At 39.2% G+C, this 20,449-nt stretch overlaps 1 protein-coding gene across 1 annotated transcript in view; it reads right to left on the bottom strand.

The window, feature by feature from the left end:
• Positions 1-20,449, bottom strand: part of FBN1 (fibrillin 1) — a 227,109-nt gene that overhangs the window by 49,624 nt on the left and 157,036 nt on the right. The window contains exons 32-42 of the mRNA XM_014852866.3: positions 18,751-18,876; positions 10,988-11,110; positions 10,723-10,845; positions 9,054-9,179; positions 7,148-7,270; positions 5,284-5,406; positions 4,821-4,985; positions 2,253-2,321; positions 2,031-2,156; positions 835-957; positions 21-179 (exon numbers count right to left, since the gene is read on the bottom strand). Of these exons, the coding sequence (XP_014708352.1) occupies positions 21-179; positions 835-957; positions 2,031-2,156; positions 2,253-2,321; positions 4,821-4,985; positions 5,284-5,406; positions 7,148-7,270; positions 9,054-9,179; positions 10,723-10,845; positions 10,988-11,110; positions 18,751-18,876 (1,386 nt within the window). The remainder of the gene's footprint in view (positions 1-20; positions 180-834; positions 958-2,030; positions 2,157-2,252; positions 2,322-4,820; positions 4,986-5,283; positions 5,407-7,147; positions 7,271-9,053; positions 9,180-10,722; positions 10,846-10,987; positions 11,111-18,750; positions 18,877-20,449) is intronic.

The following is a 20,449-nucleotide window of genomic DNA, read 5'->3' as shown; positions in this document are numbered from 1 at the left end:
ATGGTGAAACTAAAATTCACCTGTGCTTGGGATGGGACACTGTTCACAGGGCTTATTCCAGGCTCGGCCAATGTTGTAGGAACAACAGCACATCTTCTTGGTCATATTGAATAAGAGTTCGCCATCACAGGTCTGGTTATCAGCGTAATAGTTTCTGTAGCACAAACTTCTTCTCATATCTAGAAGAAAAGAGGAAGAAAGGGATTGGTGATGCCATAGGGAAATCAGGACAGATTTCTAAAGGGATAGTCAAGAAGTGAATTTCTTTTGAATTGTATTGTAACTTGACTTTGATAAGGGCAGGAAAACCTGCTCTTACATAACTTTCCAGCTACCTATGCTGCTACAAGATAAAAGACTTTGAGAAATGTATTCCTGGTATTTTGTGCCACAGAACTAAGTCATTCTGTAGTTGTAGTATTAATAAACTTTACACGACTCTCCACCCAGTCTCCTAGTAACAGTTCTCCATTGCTATTTGGCAGTAATTTTCTCATTTCCCACTCATGATGCTTTAATACTGTAGGTCAGTGCTGTAAATATAATTGTATAAAGATACACCCAAAGTCAAATAAAAGAAGTACTATTAAACCGTTGTTTGGGATTTTCCAATATTACATTTTAAAGAAAACTCCCAACCACCCACATGACGTGGTGAAAAACGCCAAGCTTATGGTTTACAGGGGAGGAGGCTCCCACAAATGCAGTGAAAGGATGGCAGCACTGGGTCTGATGAGTAACAGAACACTAGGGACTAACTGCTGGACCTATAACCTCTTTCTCTCTTTGCAGATGACGACCAAACAAGCATTATTAAGAAAAGCTTGGACTTACCCATGCAGTTATTCCCCCCATTCACTTGCATGTAGTCTGGAGGGCAAATACAGGTGTAGTTGCCAACAGTGTTGTAACACGTCCCTGGACCACAGATTCCGGGAGTTTCACATTCATTCACATCTATAATCCAAAGAGAAAGTGGTGGGTGAATATGGAAATTTCACTCTTTGGAATGGCCTGGTCCTCAGTGTCAAGATAAATGTTGACAATGGAGGAGAAAATCCACAGGGATCTCTGAAATCTGGATAAGAGAAATCCATGTTTAGTTTATCAGTGTCCTTTATCTGTGCTAATGTGTGCACTTTCAGAACAGGAGGTTTTAGAAAAGTGTTGCCTTCTGATATGAGTTCCTACTAAATGAATCCATAACACCCTCAAGGCATGCAGAGATGGAAATGTGGAGAAGTTATAATTCTCAAATATTCTTCAGAAAGACAGCCGTGTACGTCACATGTTCACAAAATCTGTGGAAGGAGATGATATACCCTGAAGCCATCAACATCAACAACAATGAGGTTGCCATTGTTGAGGTCACCTAATAAGCCTTTTGGAAAGCCAGAGGAATATTTGTCCTTCAGGATGCAAGGAGGTCTCTTCCCTAATCAGTCGTGTGACTCCTGTATGTAGATGAAAACCATCTCTCCCACCCTGATCTATGGTCCAAGTGCTCTGAAAGCTAAAAGTGGTCAGTATTCTCCATTTTTCCAGTAACACAGGATGAACAGGGGTCATCACTTACATCATGAAACCAAAGAGCCTACCTTTAAGAGAAGCTCATTTAAATGCATTAGTGCAGATGATAAGTGGTGAAAGACAGGAAGAAGAGGAGCCCAGAAGTGCTCAGAACATAGAAGTCACTGAAATGAGACCTGTGCTACTTCAATACAAATGGCTTTTCTGAAGAGCATGGAAAACTCTTTGTAGGCATAAATGGGACTATGGCCCAAGATAACCATACTCTATTTTCCTCAGGAAAAGAGGAAGATTTAGGGCATCTTGGCATTATGACAATGACATTATGTCAATAACATTAGTTCAAGTTGCCACATGTGTGCCATATTCACCTGGCTATGCTCATATTTAGACCACTGTGCTACATGGCTAAATTTCAGTTTTCCTGGTAACTGTATGCTTGTTTTTGAGGTCGGTTCTCAATATTTGAAAGGACTTGTCACCCTCTAAGGATCATTTACCATCACACACTCGGGTATCTTCATTCAGGTAGTAACCCGTTGGACAACGGCACTGGAAACTACCAAAGGTGTTGATACATTTCCCGCCTTGGCACAGCCCTGGAAGCTCCTGGCACTCGTCAATATCTATCAAAGTGAAAACAAGAGCATTCCTTCAGCACTGTAAATAAACCCAAAGAAGTTCAAAATCTACACACTTTAAGATAAAGGAAACAGAATTACCTTCCAATATAACAGTGATGGGGTTGGGTCGGAAACCTTCTCCTCCAGGGCAAAGAATTTTGTACTCGGCTATTGAAACAAAAAATCAAATTGAGTTCTTTTGAATCTAAAACTTTTAGAAATAGTATCCTCAAGAGAAATACTAACATACACAACCGAAAATATTCATTTTCAGGAATCTTTAGCGGTTACCCCACCCATCTGAAGTGAGTTAATCTCTTTGTGTATACTTGTCATTTCCAAATGGCTTTTACTCTGTGTACCAAATGTAAGGCCACTGTCCTTGGTCTTTGAACCCTCCACCTACTCTCCTGGCCTATGTTCTTGTGAACTATTTTATTCTCTATCTCCATCATTCACTCATTCTTTCTTTTTTTTGAGAAAGATTAGCCCTGAGCTAACTACTGCCAGTCCTCCACTTTTTGCTGAGGAAGCCTGGCCCTGAGCTAACATCTGTGCCCATCTTCTACTTTATACGCGGGACGCCTACCACAGCATGGCGTGCCAAGGGGTGTCATGTGTGCACCTGGGATCCAAACTGGTGAACCCTGGGCCGCCGAGAAGTGGAACGTGTGAACTTAACCTCTGCACCACCGGGCCAGCCCCTCCATCATTATTTCTTTTTAAAGATTTTTCTTTCCCTTTTTATTTTTTAACGAACTCCTCCATTTTTATGTTTTGTTCAGCCTTACTTCCCGCGAATTACAGCTTCTCTGAATAATATTAATCAGCCTGTCTCCGAATCCCTTTCCAAACAGTCTTAGGAAAAGCTGTTCTTTCTTCATTCGCATCTTACTCCTCTCCTTAATGACTAGAGATCTTTCTTGCCCCTCTTTTCTGCCAGTGGCAATACTGATACCCGTGGCTTCCAAAACCAACTTTTCAGGGTTCCTTTGATTCCCCTCATTAATTCTGTTAATCAAGCATTTCATTCAGAAACACTTATTTTAGTGCCATACACCAGCAGTGTGATGCATATAGGAACATGTGAATAAGAATGACCCTAATCTGCTGTATCATCGTGGTGAGCATCTATAAGAATCAGTTCTTTCGTAATGATCATGGTCTTCCTACATCTGATAATCCCTCTCCTAGATTTATGAAACTCTACGTATATATACACAAATGTATACATGAATGTATATATGTATATATTCCAGTTTTAGCTCTGATCCAGTGTGGGGTAGGGTGGACTTCTATTACTTTGCTAATCATTCTTAATGAATAGAGCGGACTCCCCCACTTAAACATCTTGGTTTGCTTCTTTCAACATCAATGAAATGAATTAGCCTCCTCTTTGACTTTTTCTCTCCTCCTCTTTCTGTAAACATCCACTCTTTTTAACTCTCCTCTTTCATGTCACACCCTTCCTTCAAGCCCCAATTGAAAAATGCACAAAGTCATCACTACCCTCTGCCAATCAGAACTGACTTTTCTCTCTGAAGAGAAGAGGGAAGGAGGTGCCTGCTCAGTATCCATCCCTGTGCTGAGAGCTTTACGCAAGTGATTTCATTTAATCCTATGAGGCATTTTGTGAATGAAGAAATTCAGGATTGCTAAGTAACTTGCCCAAAGTTAGGTGGTAAGCAACAGAGTCCTAACTGGAACCAGGTGTGCTGTTTCTCTCACTCATGGCACTGTGTCTGCTCTTCTTTTTTCCTTTATGGAGGCCAACATTGAATTATAGCTTTTATGTTTGGGTCAGATTTTGCTAGACTGTACATTTTTGTAGGGCAGGATCTAGTCCAATTCATCTTTGCACACCTAAAACATATACTCTAGGTACTCAACAAACACTTTTGGAAAAAAGTGAATAAATAACCCTTCAGCAAGGAAAGAATCAATACCGATCCCAATAAATCCTATAAGCAGCAGCCACTGACCTTTGCCAAGGAAGCTACATCTGACTCTGAATCATAATACAGGGCCCACTTAGAAAACTGGGAAGACTTTTATTTATTTATTATTTTAATTGAGGTAACATTGGTTTATAACATTATATAGATTTCAGGTGTACATCATTATAATTTGACTTCCGTATGCATTACATGTCTTTTGTCTTTCAAGAAGACTTATTTATGTCCTTACTGTCATATTCTAGAGCTTTCTTTCAAGTCATACCAAAGGAATGGAATAAGCTTCCATCTTACATTTGCTTAATTAATTGCTTCTCTTTCACCCAGGGACACTCAAGTCTGTCCTAAAGCTTCTGAAGCTAGCCGGTAGATGGCAAGAGGAGAGATCAATCACTGTGTCCTTGGAAGGTAAGCAATATAAGTAACCCAGCCTGGAAAGTCTTTAAAATCATGCGATCTGCTTTTCACTCAGATGGAAGCGAGATGTCACCTGCCCCACCTGGATTTTCAGTGCAAGCCAACTGGTGACTCTTTCTGGCTCCCAAATTGGGAGCAGGGTCCCTCAACAGGGCTGAAAGGATTGATCTCCCTTCTCTGATTGAAGAGTAGACACTAGTGGCAGCTCCCTCCCTCTGTGGCTTCTATTCTGTGGATCTAGAAAGGAGAATTGGCCTGAGCTAGAATGACAATAAGTAGGAGGATGTCCACTTACATGTGTTCACAGGAGGGCACAGCTCACAAGGAGTACCCCAGGCTTTACCCAGAGAACAACAGCAGGAAGCCTTGGAAACACCAACTCCAATTTCATTGCTACAGGCTGTATCTCCATTGTCTCCTCGAGGTCGAACATCCAAATAGCAATTTCCAGAGCGGGTATCTATTTACCATATACAAACAAAAAAGTGTCAGGCAGATTCTTTCTACATGAGGGTTGAAAATTCAAATCCATTTCAGAAACTGTTTCAAAACCAGAATTTACTCTTACTAAGAAAATAAAAAGTGCCCAAACATACATCCTGGGAATTTATCTATAGAAAGGGTACCTGAAAGTATAAACCAGATTTAGGAAATGTTTAAATTTTCAAATTACTTTTTTAAAATTTGAGAATGGAATGTTCAATGCTGCTTTAAAATAACAAACAGTATGCTTCTCTGATAAGTTTTTAAGATCTTACCAACACAGCCTACTCGAGTTGGATTCAGCTCAAAATCGGGTGGACAATCACAGGTATAGCTGCCTGGAGTGTTGACACAGTTCCCGCTGATGCATGTGGTTGGATCCAGACATTCATTAACATCTAAAACCAAACAGCAAGGGGCAGAATTATCACCCAAGCCAATGTGGGGCAGACATCACCCATAAAACAGTAGCACCGAATCTAGGGCTCCCAACAAGAATTTTTAAGAGTTACTAGTTATAACTACACTTAGAAACACAGTCTTCCACTTCTGAAATAAAACCCCTCAGGAAGGAAATATGTCATAGTCTTTGGTCTTTTTCCCCTGGAACACATTTAGCATTCAAATTTGTCATCAGAAGAAAATATAACTTTGGAACTAGGAAAAATATTCCAGTCAAGGTAACTGAAAGCAAAACACTACTGTGACCTCGGTCAACCAAAAATTCAGACACAGGTTTTAAGAAAATATATTTAATATGTGTGGCTTGTTATTTCATCAAATTAGAGCAAGATGTCCCAGGGAACCCTCAGGAGCAGGCAACTTCTGCTGCTTCCCCCACTGGGCATGCTGCCTCGGTGCAGCCAAGTGCAAGCACAGACATGTGCACTAAGCTTAGCATGTTTCTTCAAGCTCACTAAGAGTCTCTCTTCCATCCCTGATGCTGGATTGAATATTTCCCTTTCAGTTTCTATTCTAAAACTATGTACAGAATTCCAGATATTCAGCACATGGGTTTTGGTGAATTCTAACCCTGTACAATCCTTTTGCCTGTTTTGAATACTCATGAAATACTCAAGAACAGACAAACTGATTCAGAGAGGAGACTGGAGAATGAGGATGATACTTTCTCCTCTGGTTCTCCCCCTTGGACCTGGTAGCCCTCCTGTAGGTTTCATTACAGAAAATTATTTTGCTCAAATTGTATGTGAACTTGGAGGGACAGGGCAGACTAACAGAAACGAAGTTAGATAGAATGAGGCTGATGGTGATTTGGGACACTGAGGAGGGGATATGAACTATGGAGAGGTAACTTCCCGAGGTATGCTAGAGGCCTGGCATGGTGTCATAATAGTTTTTAGAAAAACAAAGAGACTGTGCCTGGGGACGAATACCCTATCCAGAGCAATTTTGGGGATGTGGTGGTGGTCATTATAATCTGGAGAGCCGCGGAGTCATGGCTGGTTTAGGTGGCTGGAAAAATCACTTTTTTCCTGAAATCCTGAGCCCAAACAGAATGGAACTTGTTTCCTCAGTTTCCTTGAATGGAAGGGTGGACTAGGATGGAGAACTTCAAAAGGCTTTCAGAGTCTTAACTCGATCTCAAAGGGAGCACAGTGATGGTCTACCACGCGCCTATAGCTTTTCTAATTTTTTATCTTATGTTTTCAGAGAGTCCCTTGCACTACAAGAAAATGATCTACACACTAGAAATGAGTAGCTGAGTTCTACATACCATGTTCTCTGGTGACCACTGGTAGGCCAAGGGTGGGAAAGAGTGGATATTGAAATGGAGAAATACAGAGAGAAAAACCATGATCCCAAGGCATGGCCTTCAAAAGGAAACTCTCTGAAAATGTACCCAAGGAGAAAAGGAATGGCTGGGAAGCCTTATAGCTGGAGCCCCCTGGAACATTATTCTGTAGACACAGCTTGAATCTAAGGCTATGAACTCTGCTCCTTCAACTGTCTTCAATTGTTTCCTCTGTATCCTCACACCGAATCAGTTCCTGGTCTGAGGAAATTTATTTTGTGATTCCTAACACTTCCTCTTTGCTTTTCTTTTGTGACTCTGTGAATATCCCTGGGTGGTCCCCAGGAATACCTGGGAGCAGATTTTGATGCAAATGGATGCCTTACCTGTGCAGTTCCCGCCACTTCTGTCCAATTCATAGCCTATCTCACATTCACAGCGGAATAGGCCGGGAAGGTTGTGGCAAGTTCCAAAAACACAGATGTTCGGAAGGGAGCACTCATCGATATCTTGGGAAGGAATAAACAAGGGGAGAAATTAAATTTATTTTTTGCAAAGAAACTGCCTAACGTAATTAGGCAAGTGAAGTTATTAGGACGTGAAGAATATCTGACATCAATCTAGACGCTTCTATAGACTTTTAGATGATTTGCCATGTTAAGTTTCTCTTAGGTGAAAACTTGCTTTTTCTCACTGCCTAACACATGCCGAGCAGTGGGCTAAGCATTTTATATATATGTATCTCATTTATGGTGCTTCACACAAGCCCACATCACTTTTGTAAAGTAAGAGCCAAACAAGCCACCGTATCTAAATTCTCTGGCTGTTCTTATCTATACAGTCAGTGTTGCAGTTGTGGGTTAAAATTTTAAGAATCACAAAGGCTTTGTGGTAACTGTTACGATCAGTTTTATAATACCCTCTATCCCTGGTTCTACCGTGTGTGTTTGCTATTGTTGATGAAGATGTAAAAACTGCAGACACTTCTTCCAGGTCTCTGTCCCGGCCTCATGTTAACTTTCTGCTCCTGCAACTGACACGCGGGCACATTTCAAGCCTTGAGACTGGCTTTAAATAGCCATGACCACTCTGCCAGCGATGATTTATATTAAGAACAAACAAATAAACAAAACCTTCCCTTAAAGCATTAAGAGAAGCAACACTTTCACTGTGACTATTTATGTTACTGGAGGTGGCACAGTACCTGTTTTCCTTGGATGCTCAGAGCAACAAAAGTAAACAAGGCATTAGGCACAGGATCAAGAGCATAATCTGGTTTCTTGACTCAGAGGAATTTTATATCAAAGTCTGCATATTTAATGTAAACTGTATAAAGAACACCCAATGGTTCCACAACAAAGAAACGTATTTACATAGAACTACATGAGGGAATTAATATACATGTCACAAAGACTGGTTTTGAGTTAATGCCCTATTAGCAAGCAACGACTATTAGTTAAGACATTAATCAGGGTCTTGTTTAAATTTCTACTGTCATTCGCTATCATTTGTTTATTTCTGTTGAAATCATTTTAGTTCACTGTAGCCACTAATTCTCCTCGATGAGGGATAATGTGCTTACATTTGACAAGTGTGGGTAAAGAGAAGAATCTTGTGTTTCCTAGTGGGATCCATCCTTAGCCAACAGGCTCCCAGGACACTTCCTATCTGACCAATGCTTCTCAGCAAGACAGTCTTGTGCTGAGAGACATCATGATGCATGGCATTATCCCAAAGCGTCCTCTACTGAATGGATTTGCATGTTCCATGTTGGTGTATACTAGATATCTGGAGACCACGTGAGGCATACCCAGAACATTATTCTATATATGGAAAAGGCTATTTGGCCTGCCATTATTTTCCAGCCTTTATTTCTAGAAACCAAACCATAGCAGGGCTTAAAAACTGTGTTTCCATATTTAAAGAGAATCCTTCAATAGGACATGATCAGGGGACCAGCATTTTGAGTTCTTTCCCCCAGCAATAGCCATAAATAGGTTACACTGAGTTAACCACACTCGGTTATCCTCTCTCTCCTACGACCAACGGGTGTCCTCTTGCTGACCATCTGGCCAAGGTGGCATGTGCAGCTTATGGGTAGAGAGCTGAGGTTTTCTCTGCATGAAGAGAAATGGTCCAGCTGGAGACCTAATGCCTCCACAAACTGCACTGACCAGGTTAGATGTGAAGCCAAAACACACCTCAGTAAAAAGAAAGAACCCATCGGGAATGTTTAAATAACCTAACCTCATCAGGCCCTGCAAGGCCCCCGGCAGCTTCGCCATCAGTTACCTTCACAGGCTTTCCCGTCAGCACTGGGCACAAAGCCCATGTCGCATTCACAGCGGTATCCTCCCGGGGCATTTAGGCACTGGCCGTTGCCACACAGATTCAGATTCTCGGAGCACTCATCAAGATCTACAGCCAGAAAGAAACACAAGTTACTCTTCCACAGGAGCTTTCCGTTTCCTCAGGTCCGACAATTTTTATAATTGTCAATTTCCTGAAGGTAGTGGTGTTTCGTCATAATTTCTATGTGACACATTTAAACTCATTTTTCTGTTTTGAATTCTCATACTGAATATTCAGTGAATAGGAGGCTGCAGAATCCTGAGTGCTAAATTATCCCCAGTGATGTAAAATGAAGAGGCTAAACGAATCACTCAAACTAAGGCTTTTTCAAGCAGTGTCATCCAGGTGTGGACACATTCATGACAGGAAATTACATGCCAGGGTTGTGCCTATTTCTCAAGTTTCAGGCTCACCTCAGATGGGCAGCAAAAGAACCAGAACAGAAACTACAGAGAAGACTAAAATAAAAATCCTAGGGGCCAGCCCCGTGGCATAGCAGTTAAGTTCGTGCATTCTGCTTTGGCAGCCTGGGGTTCGCTGGTTTGGATCCCAGGTGCAGACCTACAGGCTGCTTAACAAGCCATGCTGTGGCGGCATCCCACAAATAAAGTAGAGTAAGATGGGCACGCATGTTGGCACAGCGCCAATCTTCCTCAGCTTAAAAGAGGAGGGTTGGCAGTGGGTGTTAGCTCAGGGCCAGTCTTCCTCAAAAAAATAAATAAAATCCCTGTCTGCTTAATCTCTACCAAGTTTGTTAATCACGGGCATTAAACATCAAACACATGAACCATATATGCCTAATACATGAAACTTCCAATATTTTCTAAAAAGTGATGGGAGGTTTATGATGACAAAACTTCACAGGGTAATGCAAGAACAATTTCAAATACGATAAAACTTTCAGTGAGTTAAAAAAAATGACTTAAGTCCTAATATAAAAAGTGCTGTCTGTGCATACAAGTTCATGTAAGTATATGTATCATTTATTTATACAATCATGTTTCCAATCACATATATTAAATATGTGTAGCAGTTCATGTTAATTCTATGATTATTAGTTAGAACTGAGAAGAAAATGTCATTAATATATTGCAAAACTAGAAGTGAATGAATTCCTTACAAAACAGGAAATTCTTGCTTATACCAATGTGGGATGGCAATGATGATGGACAGTGGGAGAAAAAGATATACTATTGATCTGACCCAGAACATCTAATCCCTTTTCTTTACATAGCTGCCTACAGCAAGCTCACTCTCGGGTTTAGTATAGAAAACTTCAACAGTGAGAAATAGGCACAAAAATATAAAGGCTAAGGATTATAAAAGGAAGTGTGACTTGTTTTAAACTAATGACAGCTTACATACGGTGAAATATATATATATATATCTAATAACTATATACATATATATAGTTAGCTTCTAAGGTCTCCTTAACTGACCTGGCTCCAAATTTCCATTCCACGACGACATAGTTTCAAATAACGAATCTTTTCTGTCAAAAGTTGTCTATAATTGACCCAGCCTTCAGAAAAGAATTGATGGTCTGAGAGATGTGGGACAGCTTCTTCTCTGCCTGACATTTCCAGGGTTGTTTCCAACCTGAGCCTACCTGTACAAGTGAAGCCATCACCCGTGTATCCTTCCTTACAGAGGCAGCGGTAAGAGCCCATGGTGTTCTTGCAGTCTGCATGTTGGCTGCACATGTGGGTCCCATTGGAGCATTCGTCCAGATCTTAAGGAAAAGGTCACATCATTATGAAAAGAAAGTGTGACATTTAAAATTGATAACAGAATTTTTCTTTACAGAATTAATATTTTCATATTTATAATCTATGTAGTTCATGAGAAGCAATTTCTGTCCTTTTTCAACCCACCAGTGCACTTAATGCCATCTCCAATCCACCCGGGGCTGCAGCTACATTTGAAGCTTCCTGCTGTGTTGGTACACACAGCATGTCTGTCGCAGTTGTGTGCTCCGATTTCACATTCATTGATGTCTGGAAAAATAACCAGCGGTTTAAAAAAAGTTTAGCACAGATGTCTTTTTTGTTTTTTTTAAATAACGTAGCAATATTCAAAAGGTGACTTGCTTTCACACCTCCCAGAGTATAACATGGGTTTAGCACCCACATGTATACTCTACATATATTGAACAGCTTTAAATTTCAATTTATAAAGAAAGAACAATATGATGCTCTTTGCTATTTTTAACTTTGATTATTTTCCATTATTTTAAGTGGGTGTCCAGTCACTGCTAAACAAAATGAACCTCTTTGTAGTTGAAGACCTTAAAAAGTGAGTTGCCTAATGTTCCATGGTATTAACATTCACGGTCATATGTTTCAATTCCCAATATTTTTATTAAGTCAACTGTAGAGTAATGGTGCACAGTGTTTTCATGTCTCATACAAAGGAATACAATGGGGATGGCAAGGTGGAAAACTTTTTCAATCATATTCTATATATTAAATATGTTTTATTCTTAAATGTAAAATACTGTTATTTAATTATGCTTTATTGCTATTAAATTTTTACTTTAGGTATTGCTAATTCAAGCATTTGCAGAGAATTTTCCTTAAAGCAATGTGCAAATCATCTTTTCTCTAGCTTCTCAGAGTCCTAGCATGTTGGAGACCCAAGCCTTCTTGTATATTTCATGTAAAACTCAAATCAATCCAATGGAGATTTTCCAGCAAAAGGAGTACCAGATAAGGGTCACATTACTAAAAGACTCCAAATTCTCAAAAATTCTCCATTCTGCAAAATTCCATTTCCAAATTTGGCCAAGATTGATTCTATAACATACAACTGTTATAAAAAGAATATAAAGTATAAAGTGAAATATGTTTTGTTTCCTGTGATATTGTGATTTATAAGAAATATGTATTTGGTCTTTGTCCCCATTTCTGGTAGAGCTCCTAAAGCTCTTGAAATTTCCCAAGTGACAAGAGTGAGAAAGGTGTCTTTCATTATGTTAATGAGGTAGCTTTTGGACTGGACCCAAGGAGCAGGGCCGGTTGCCAGTTGCCAGGAGAACCAACCAAGTGATTAGAGGGTTAGAACTTTCAGTCCCACCCTCCTGATCTCCAGGGAGGGGAGAAGAATTGGAAACTGAATCAACTGCCTGTGACCAATGATTCAATCAATCACGCCCCTGTAATGGAACCTGCATAAAAACCCAAAAGGATGGGGTTCTGAGAGCTCCCAGGTTGGTGAACACGTGAGGATTCAAGGAGCATGGTGAGTTAACAGAGGGCATAGAGGCTTCGTGCCTTTTCCCCATAACTTGCCCTATGCCTCTCTTCCATTTGGCTGTTCCTAAGTTATATCCTTTTATAATTAACCAGTAACCTAATGAGTAAACTGGTTTCCTGAATTCTGTAAGTCACTCTAGCAAATTAATCAAACCCAAGGAAGGGGTAGTGGGAACTTCTGATGTATAGCCAGCCAGTCAGAGGCACAAGTCAAACCTGGACTTGCGATTGGCATCTGAAGTAGGGACAGTCTTGTGGGACTGAGCCCCTAACCTGTGGAATCTGACACCATCACCAAGTGAACTGTAAGACACCCAGTTGGTGATCAGAATTGGAGCTGGTACCAGAATCTTACTTCCCAATTATATATTGAATTGAATTATATATCGAAAATGAATTATATATTGAAAATGAATCCATTGTATATTGAAAGATAGTCATTAACCTCATAATCAACTTTCTCATTAACTAAGAACAGGAACTCATAGATATGGATACTATGACTCTATATGGAAACCAATGTCTAACATGAAAGACCTCAATAAGGATAATGTTGGCACATGAAATGTTGCAAGAGTTTTCAGTGATCATAAAAAAGAAACTGGGCAAGCAACTTATGTTTACCCTTTCGTTTACTTAAGAAGCCTAATTAAATGATTTGAAAGCGTTTGGAAACATGCTGTTTGCCAAATTTCCATCTGAAGCTCTGAAATGGTCCTGGGATCCTTGGCTTCTCCGTCACTTCCAGAGCAAACACAAAATAAAATAATGACACTTTTCCCACAAAGATATTTTGTAATATCACTAATAATCATAAAATGAAAACATGCCTGGAAGAATGTTCTTAAAATTGCAACGTATTGTATAGGTCAATTTTAATGTAGCCTTGGTAGCCACATGACCTATTGAGTTATTAAGGCAGGTCAAGGGAGACACATACCAGGTAGCCTGAGAATTATGACTGCGAGCTTTAACAACTGAATAATTGAACACAGCACATTCCAAGGAAATGAGGAGGAAGACCAGTCCAGGGATAAGTGTGGTAAGTAGGCACGAGAATTCAAGGAAGTAAGCCTGACCTCCCCGGCTCCCAAGCAGGGCCATCCACACTCCTTTCTTCCTCAGATAATCACTCCCCTCAGAGTTAATGCCACAAACCACCACTCTTGCAGAGTTCTGCCTTAATTTCCCTCCTTTCTTCATCACGATCTCTGAGTTAGGTAGAAACAACGAGCTTTGATTGTCTAAGTATTAAAGCTTCAAGATGTTATAGAATCAAGGAAATTTCTAAGTGGAAAGAACTTAGAATTCGACTTTCCTAATCCTCACTTTCTCAGAGGAGAAAACAGAGGTCCCCAAAGGCATGGGGACATTCGAGGGCCCTCAATGAGGGGCAGAGCCAGGACCTCCCGGAACTCAGTTTCCCTGTGCAAGGCTTGGCACACTTTCCGTTGGGCCACAGCTGCCTAATCAAGCTGATTTCTTTAGCCACATCAGCACTTTATTCTAAGTCCTGCTTAGAAGTCCTGCTTAGAAGTCCTGCTTTCAAACCTCAGTGAGTATTAACAGATTTATAGACATATTCACGAACCTTTTCTACTACACACAATTTTCAGAGATGATCGTAGGCTGTCAATCTAGTAATTCTGTCATCTTTTTCTTTCCAATTTTCTAAGGACCAAAGATACCTTTATTTGCATATGGATTTTTTTACGTTTCATATTTAATCTTGCATTAGAAAACTACCATTTCTTTTTAAAAGGAGAGTCTCCTTCCTTTTTATCATTAATAATATGTTAACATAAATTTCTAATAGAAGAAAATATTTTAATGCAATGTTTTCAAGGTGAAAAGAAATTATATTTGCAGGAGGCCACATATCATAGGCTTTGGGATACCAGGAGTAACTGAGGAGGCAAGATTCAATTCTCCATTTCATGACTATTTGTAGAAATCATCATCTCAATGCTTTACACTCTCAGTATATAACAAGTGAATTAGAAAGACTTAGTCATAAAGTGTAAAAAGCATCTCTGAATAAAAGGTTTTTGCATGAGTGTGTGCATGTGCGTGCATGTGCCAACTATTATTCATTAATCGTTTCCATGGCAGACTTGGGCCTAAGACTGCACCTCATTATAAAAGCAAACAGAAGGGGAAACTGAGCCATAAGGAAAACAAGCAAACAAAAACACTGTATTCACTCTACTCTTCAATTATGTGAAGGAAACATAGCACATGTTTGCCAAGAACATCTCTTTCTGTACAAATGTTCTCTTTCCCCCACAAGTTTGCTCCAGACAGAAAATTCCTTTTTAAGATTAAGAATAAGCACAAGCCAAGAAAAGCAAAGAAATTCAAATTTAGGGCTGACACTGCAACCTCCTTAACCTCACCAAAGCTCCCTCACAAAGACTCAAAGGTCCTATTTGCACAGCTCTCTTGAAGGGCAAGGGCGTGGTCTGAGCAGACCCCACGCACAGGTTCTTGGTTTGTTCCACTGAGTCTGACATTTGAGTAAGGACTGTGTTCTGAGCTGCTCTGGCCTCCTCCGACAGTCATACAGGGAGAGGCTGTGTCACTCACACAAACACCTGCCTGCCGGCCATCTGGGCATCAGTCATGTGGACCCTACTCCTGCAGAGCTGGCACACTGTGAGATGTCCTTGATTGGGCATTGGGGAAGAGGGCCTTGGAGTGGCCAAACACGAAGGCTACTTAGATTTCTTAATTTGGATCCCAATTTGAGCCAAGACTATTGAAATGAACACCCACGGAGTTTTCACAGGCTGACAGCCAGCAGAGGATAATTAGCAGTGATAAGAAGCTGGAAGGAAATGGGTGCACGTTCTCACTGAGTGCTGGTCGTTTTGAAGCATATGATTCTCTCTCATGGACTAAGACTTACCAGCAACATTTCTCATGTGAAAAGAGGCAGATAGTTTGAGAAATGGAATTATTTAACCTGCTATTTTAACTGAAAACAATTCTGATTTTAATGGTATACCTTACTCACTAAGTGACCGAGTGGGCACATGATGGGAAGTAGGTTCTTACAAATTAGTTTGTGAAAACCAGGACCCACCAAGGATGGCACCTAGCTGCAACCTAGCTTTTCTTCTTCTCATTTGCTGTCTAATTTCAATTATGAAGAATGAGAAGCAGAAGCCTTCTATGTAGGCCACAGAATAGCAGTAATCCAGCCCCCTTAAGCCAAGGATAAAAGAGCTGTGTTACAGATTTCAAGCAAATGTACATTCTCCCTCCATTAAATCGAATAGTCCCCTCAGTAATACCCATGCTTTGGACAAAGCTTAAGGAGAAAAAAGAAACCCTTAACATCTGTGTGGGCTGGGAATGTAAGTCAGTGGGTGGATTCTGAACACTGCTAAAGTGATTGGGAGAAAAAAAACATGTTTATTTGTTAAAATGGAAACAATCAGTAATGACAAGGGAGCTGAAATTTTTAGACAAAGCTGTAATGGAACCCAGAGGACAATTTTTCAGTTCTCATGAAACAAAGTGCCTCACTATGAAATAGTATACATATTTTATTAATTCCTTTACAGGAATTCCTTTACAGGAATTATCAAAATATTTATATAACATTTTAAACTCATTTAAGAAACACCTATATGTATATTATACATACTATGTATATACATATTATATATGTGTAGAAACCTATGTAGATATATTTATTTTGTCTGTCATCAAAACATAGCTCCAGATCTGTTCTTCACTGTTATTTGTTGTGTGGCTTGCTTATCCCATTAGGCAAGATACATATCTCTATTTACAGTAGTTGCCTGGGACGTTATAAACACTTGTCTTTAACACGACTATCACCAAGGTAACCTGACGATATTCGAAGTTGTAAAGGACACTAGTTTTAAACTAAAAGCAGGCTAAAGGAGCCCTAGTTACATGGGATTGAAAAAACATTTTGGCTCAGATTTTTAAAAACTCGTTTTTAAGTATACCAAACTTGCTGCCAATTCCTGTTTATGTAAGTCATTTCCAATCAAATGTGATACCCTTGGTTGTTAATAGCAGTCTTTGCAGGGCCCTCTTTCTCTTCCTTCCCTAATGTACCCCTCCTTTCACACATCCCTGCAGGGCTGCTCACCTAAGGGGAACACTTGTGTAAGTACAGAGCACCCTGCTGATTTCTTCAAGCTCGCCAACCAGCGGAAGAACTAGCAGTCAAATCCAGAGTTCTACTCCTTTACAAGAGAATATCCCATGCCATGCTACTATGATATCAAAGGGGCCGTGAAACTCGAATTTCCTCCCTACAGTGCCAGCTGGGTTTTTTGAAACTGCAAAATCATTTCAGGCTACAATTTAAAAGTGGGGGGACGTGGCCCTTGGGAAGGAGTAGAGTACTTCTTGGACTTCAAATCTACGTTTCTGTTCACGTGTTACTAAAAAGACTGCAGTGCTTAACATAAAACTGGTGTCATCTCATCCAACATGGAGCGCACAGCTTTCATCACCACAATCTTAGTTATCTGTGCAAATTCAATTATGAAAACCAAGCCCTTTAATATACAGAGTAAGATTTTCCTCTTTAAACTGATTTCAAGCATGTATCAGTAAATACTAGTATAGAATTTTGCTAGACTAGAAGTTATGTCTTTAATTAAAATGGCTTCTAGACACTGTGTCTATATGTCTTATTCTATAATAACAATAATAGCTACTATTTATTAACCAGTTACTGCATGCCAAGCACTCTGCCAAGGGCATTATATACATAATATCTTATTTACCTCAAATGATATTAATATTGCATGAAAATATAAGCTTTCTTCATGGTAAAAGGCCTAAAACAATCAGCCTTTCCACATGCCTCTGTTAGCTGGAATTTGGAGCATGAAATTCTAAAGATCCTATTCTCATAGGGCATGAAGACTGTCCCATTAGATTAACTTCTCCCTTCAGAAGCACCTCAGTTCTCTGGGTTGAATTTCAGTGAGTTCAACTGAGCCAAACAATGGTCTTAGCCTCTATTAGGTAAAATGCAATACAGAACGTCCCACCTTCCCCTTCATTACTGCCAGACCACCACTCCTTACCCCAAGTCCTATATTTATATTGGAAGCTAAAAATAAAGCTCGAACCATAGGCATACTGAGCTAAGCATCATTTGTACCCCAGAGACCACAGGGGGAGTTGAGATTTGAAATACTGTGCCATTTATCAGAAGGAACCCCTAGCTATGCTTCATATGAAGAGTAACACAGTGAGCATGAAAGCATTCTAGCTGCATGCTTCTTTTTATAATTTGGCTAGAATCTGTCATTTTTGAACCAACAATAATATTACTGGTGTTATCCTATATATCTATAAATTTGAAACTTAGCAGTATTGGAGAGTTTGAAATAATAATAAATATACTGGGGGGCTTTCTTGAAAAATGTTGATATAATTAAGAAAAGGATCTGTACATTTACCACATTGCCAACCTGCAAATATTTTAATGTTCGTTTGAAGTCACAAGGGCTTGCCAAACTGGCTTTTGTTTGCTATTTGTAAAGAAATTATGCAGTTTCCTAATTCAAGCTCACCATGGTCTCCATTATGTTTTAAATTTTGTTATATGCCATAATCCGTTATATTACTATAAATAACTACAGTAAAACTTTATTATACTATTTCACATACTTAACATCATTGCCTCAAGTTTGGAAATACCAACTAAACTCTTGAAAACAAGATCATTCACACAGAGTGACTTCTTTTATTTGACATTTAATAGAATAATCTCCTACAAGTATCGTGAAAAGATTTTCTTCTGTGCTATTGGTATTAGACAAAATTACAAATGGCTTAATTATCACTTCACAAGATTTGCAAAGTCCCAAGAATAAAGACTTATTTGGGCTAAAGCAACTCAATACATCAAAAGCATGCTAGTTTAAGGGACTGGAAGACTGATGAGAATTGATGAAATGTATAAATTGTAGGATGTGTTTCCTTAGAAAGCAACCTCAGTTATAAAACTTTAAATGAAGTGTTGGCAACCGAGGCTGTTGGGAAAGGCTGCTTTCAAATAGGGATATGAATGTTTGGTAATTAGCATGTTAATTACCTTGATTTTAACCTCATAAAAATGTGATATTTATAGTGCTATTTGGCATGGTAATTTATCCATTATGCCTTTTTTTCATAGATAAAGGAAAAAACCCTCAGCTTAGATCTGATTCAAAGTAAGACAAACTTCAAAGGACTACAGGCTAAGTTAATTAAAAATACTATACAAAAATCTGTATCGTACAACTAAAATGTTAATGGTTTAAAAACTTGTACTAATCTATAATTATGATAGTGGTCTCTTAACCACTTCATGTTTTATGGTTCAATTTGAAAACACATACCTGTACAGCCAGTTTTTCCTTTTTTGCCTGAATATCCCATATCACAGTGGCAGATAAATGAGCCCTTGGTGTTTTCACAGGTTCCACTTAGGCAGATATTCGGATTCAGGTCACATTCATTGACATCTGCAAAATATAGATATTATTAATACATACAGCCATTTGTTTGATATCATTGAAAACTTTTTCCCTGAGATAAGACAACTATGACAAATAAATTAGAAAAAGTGAAATGCTTTCACTCAAAAGAAAATTATCATACTTACCCAGAGCTCAATTCACATTTGCTTCCTGTATTGCACGCTAACCATGCAGACTGGCTTTTTATCTGGCCCATAAGCAAGAGGTCCAGTAATCAACTGAACTGTGACTCTAGGCTGCTCGTGCCTGTCTATGTGACAGTCTAGAAAACTTTTTAAAACAGCATATACTGTTGCAAGATGAAACTTTTAATTCAGTCTGCGTGATGCCAGCATTTTAGTTCCCATATTTTAAAAGAAAGGATGGATGAACTAGTGTTCTAGTGCAGGCAGTTACAAACTTTACTTCTTTTCAAAATTAAAAATTATCTATTTTTTTATGATATTCACTTTAATTTCTAGGACTTCACAAATATTTCCTAAGAGTTTTCCAAAGATATAAATTTGATACAACTTAAGTATTTCCAATTCTAGACTCTTGCTTTTAGCCAAGATGGAGTAATAGGGACAGAATTTACCTTCCTACCTGAAACAACAACCAAAGGACAATATAGGCAACAAAAAACAAGAAGAGAAAATAAACAAGATGCGTACTATGAATGCCTCCATATTGCTGTGTAGGGAGAGTTTTAAGGTCATGGCAGAGGGAGGTGGGTGACAGATGGAACCAGACAGTTCCCTGAGTTGAGGAGATGAAGCTGGAAGTCCTGGAAGGCAAGATATCTAGAGTTCATAGGGCAGAGTAAAGGACAGAAAAGAGACGTACAGAGAGAGAGAGAGCTCCAGAGAGCCCCAGAGATCTATCAGATGAGTAGTGATCAGGGCATTCATGTAAGGAAACTACTAGAAGCTGAAGGAAGTTCTACCCAAAAGAATTGGAGGAAACAATTATCAGAGTTCAAAGAAGGCCCGGAATTGTGCCAGTTCCTACCAGCCATACTGGAAAACCTCATAATTCACAGAGAACTGGGTAGAATATCCAGAAGGGCACTCAGTAATGGAGCAAAATTAGCCCTAGACTATCTGCTGCTTAAAGGCTTAAAAGCAAGACTTTGAAAAGATCAATCTGTTTCCAAATAACTAACTATGTTCCAGCAGAAAGCTCAAGAATATTTCTAGGAATATAAAAATATTCAGCACCTAGTAAGGCAAAATTTACAATGTCTGGCATCCAATCAAAAACTATCACACATTCAATGAAGCAGGAAAATATGACTTATAATGAGGAGGAAAGTCAATTTATTGAAATAACTCAGAATTAACACAGATGATAGAATTAGTAGACAAGGACATTAAAGCAGTTACTATAATTGTATTACATGTGTTCAGAAAGCTAGAGGAATGATTGGACATGTTAAATAGAATGTGAAAAAAAGACCCAAATCCAACTTTTAGAGATGAATACTATAATGTCTGAGATTAAAAATATACTGAATGAAATTAAAGGCAGATTAGATATTGGAGAAGAAAGGTTTAACAAATTTGAAGACACAGCAATA

This window comes from Equus asinus, chromosome 2, assembly GCF_041296235.1.
Source record: "Equus asinus isolate D_3611 breed Donkey chromosome 2, EquAss-T2T_v2, whole genome shotgun sequence".
In the NCBI taxonomy this organism is placed as follows: Eukaryota; Metazoa; Chordata; class Mammalia; order Perissodactyla; family Equidae; genus Equus; species Equus asinus.
This window is presented reverse-complemented; position numbering and strand designations above follow the sequence as displayed.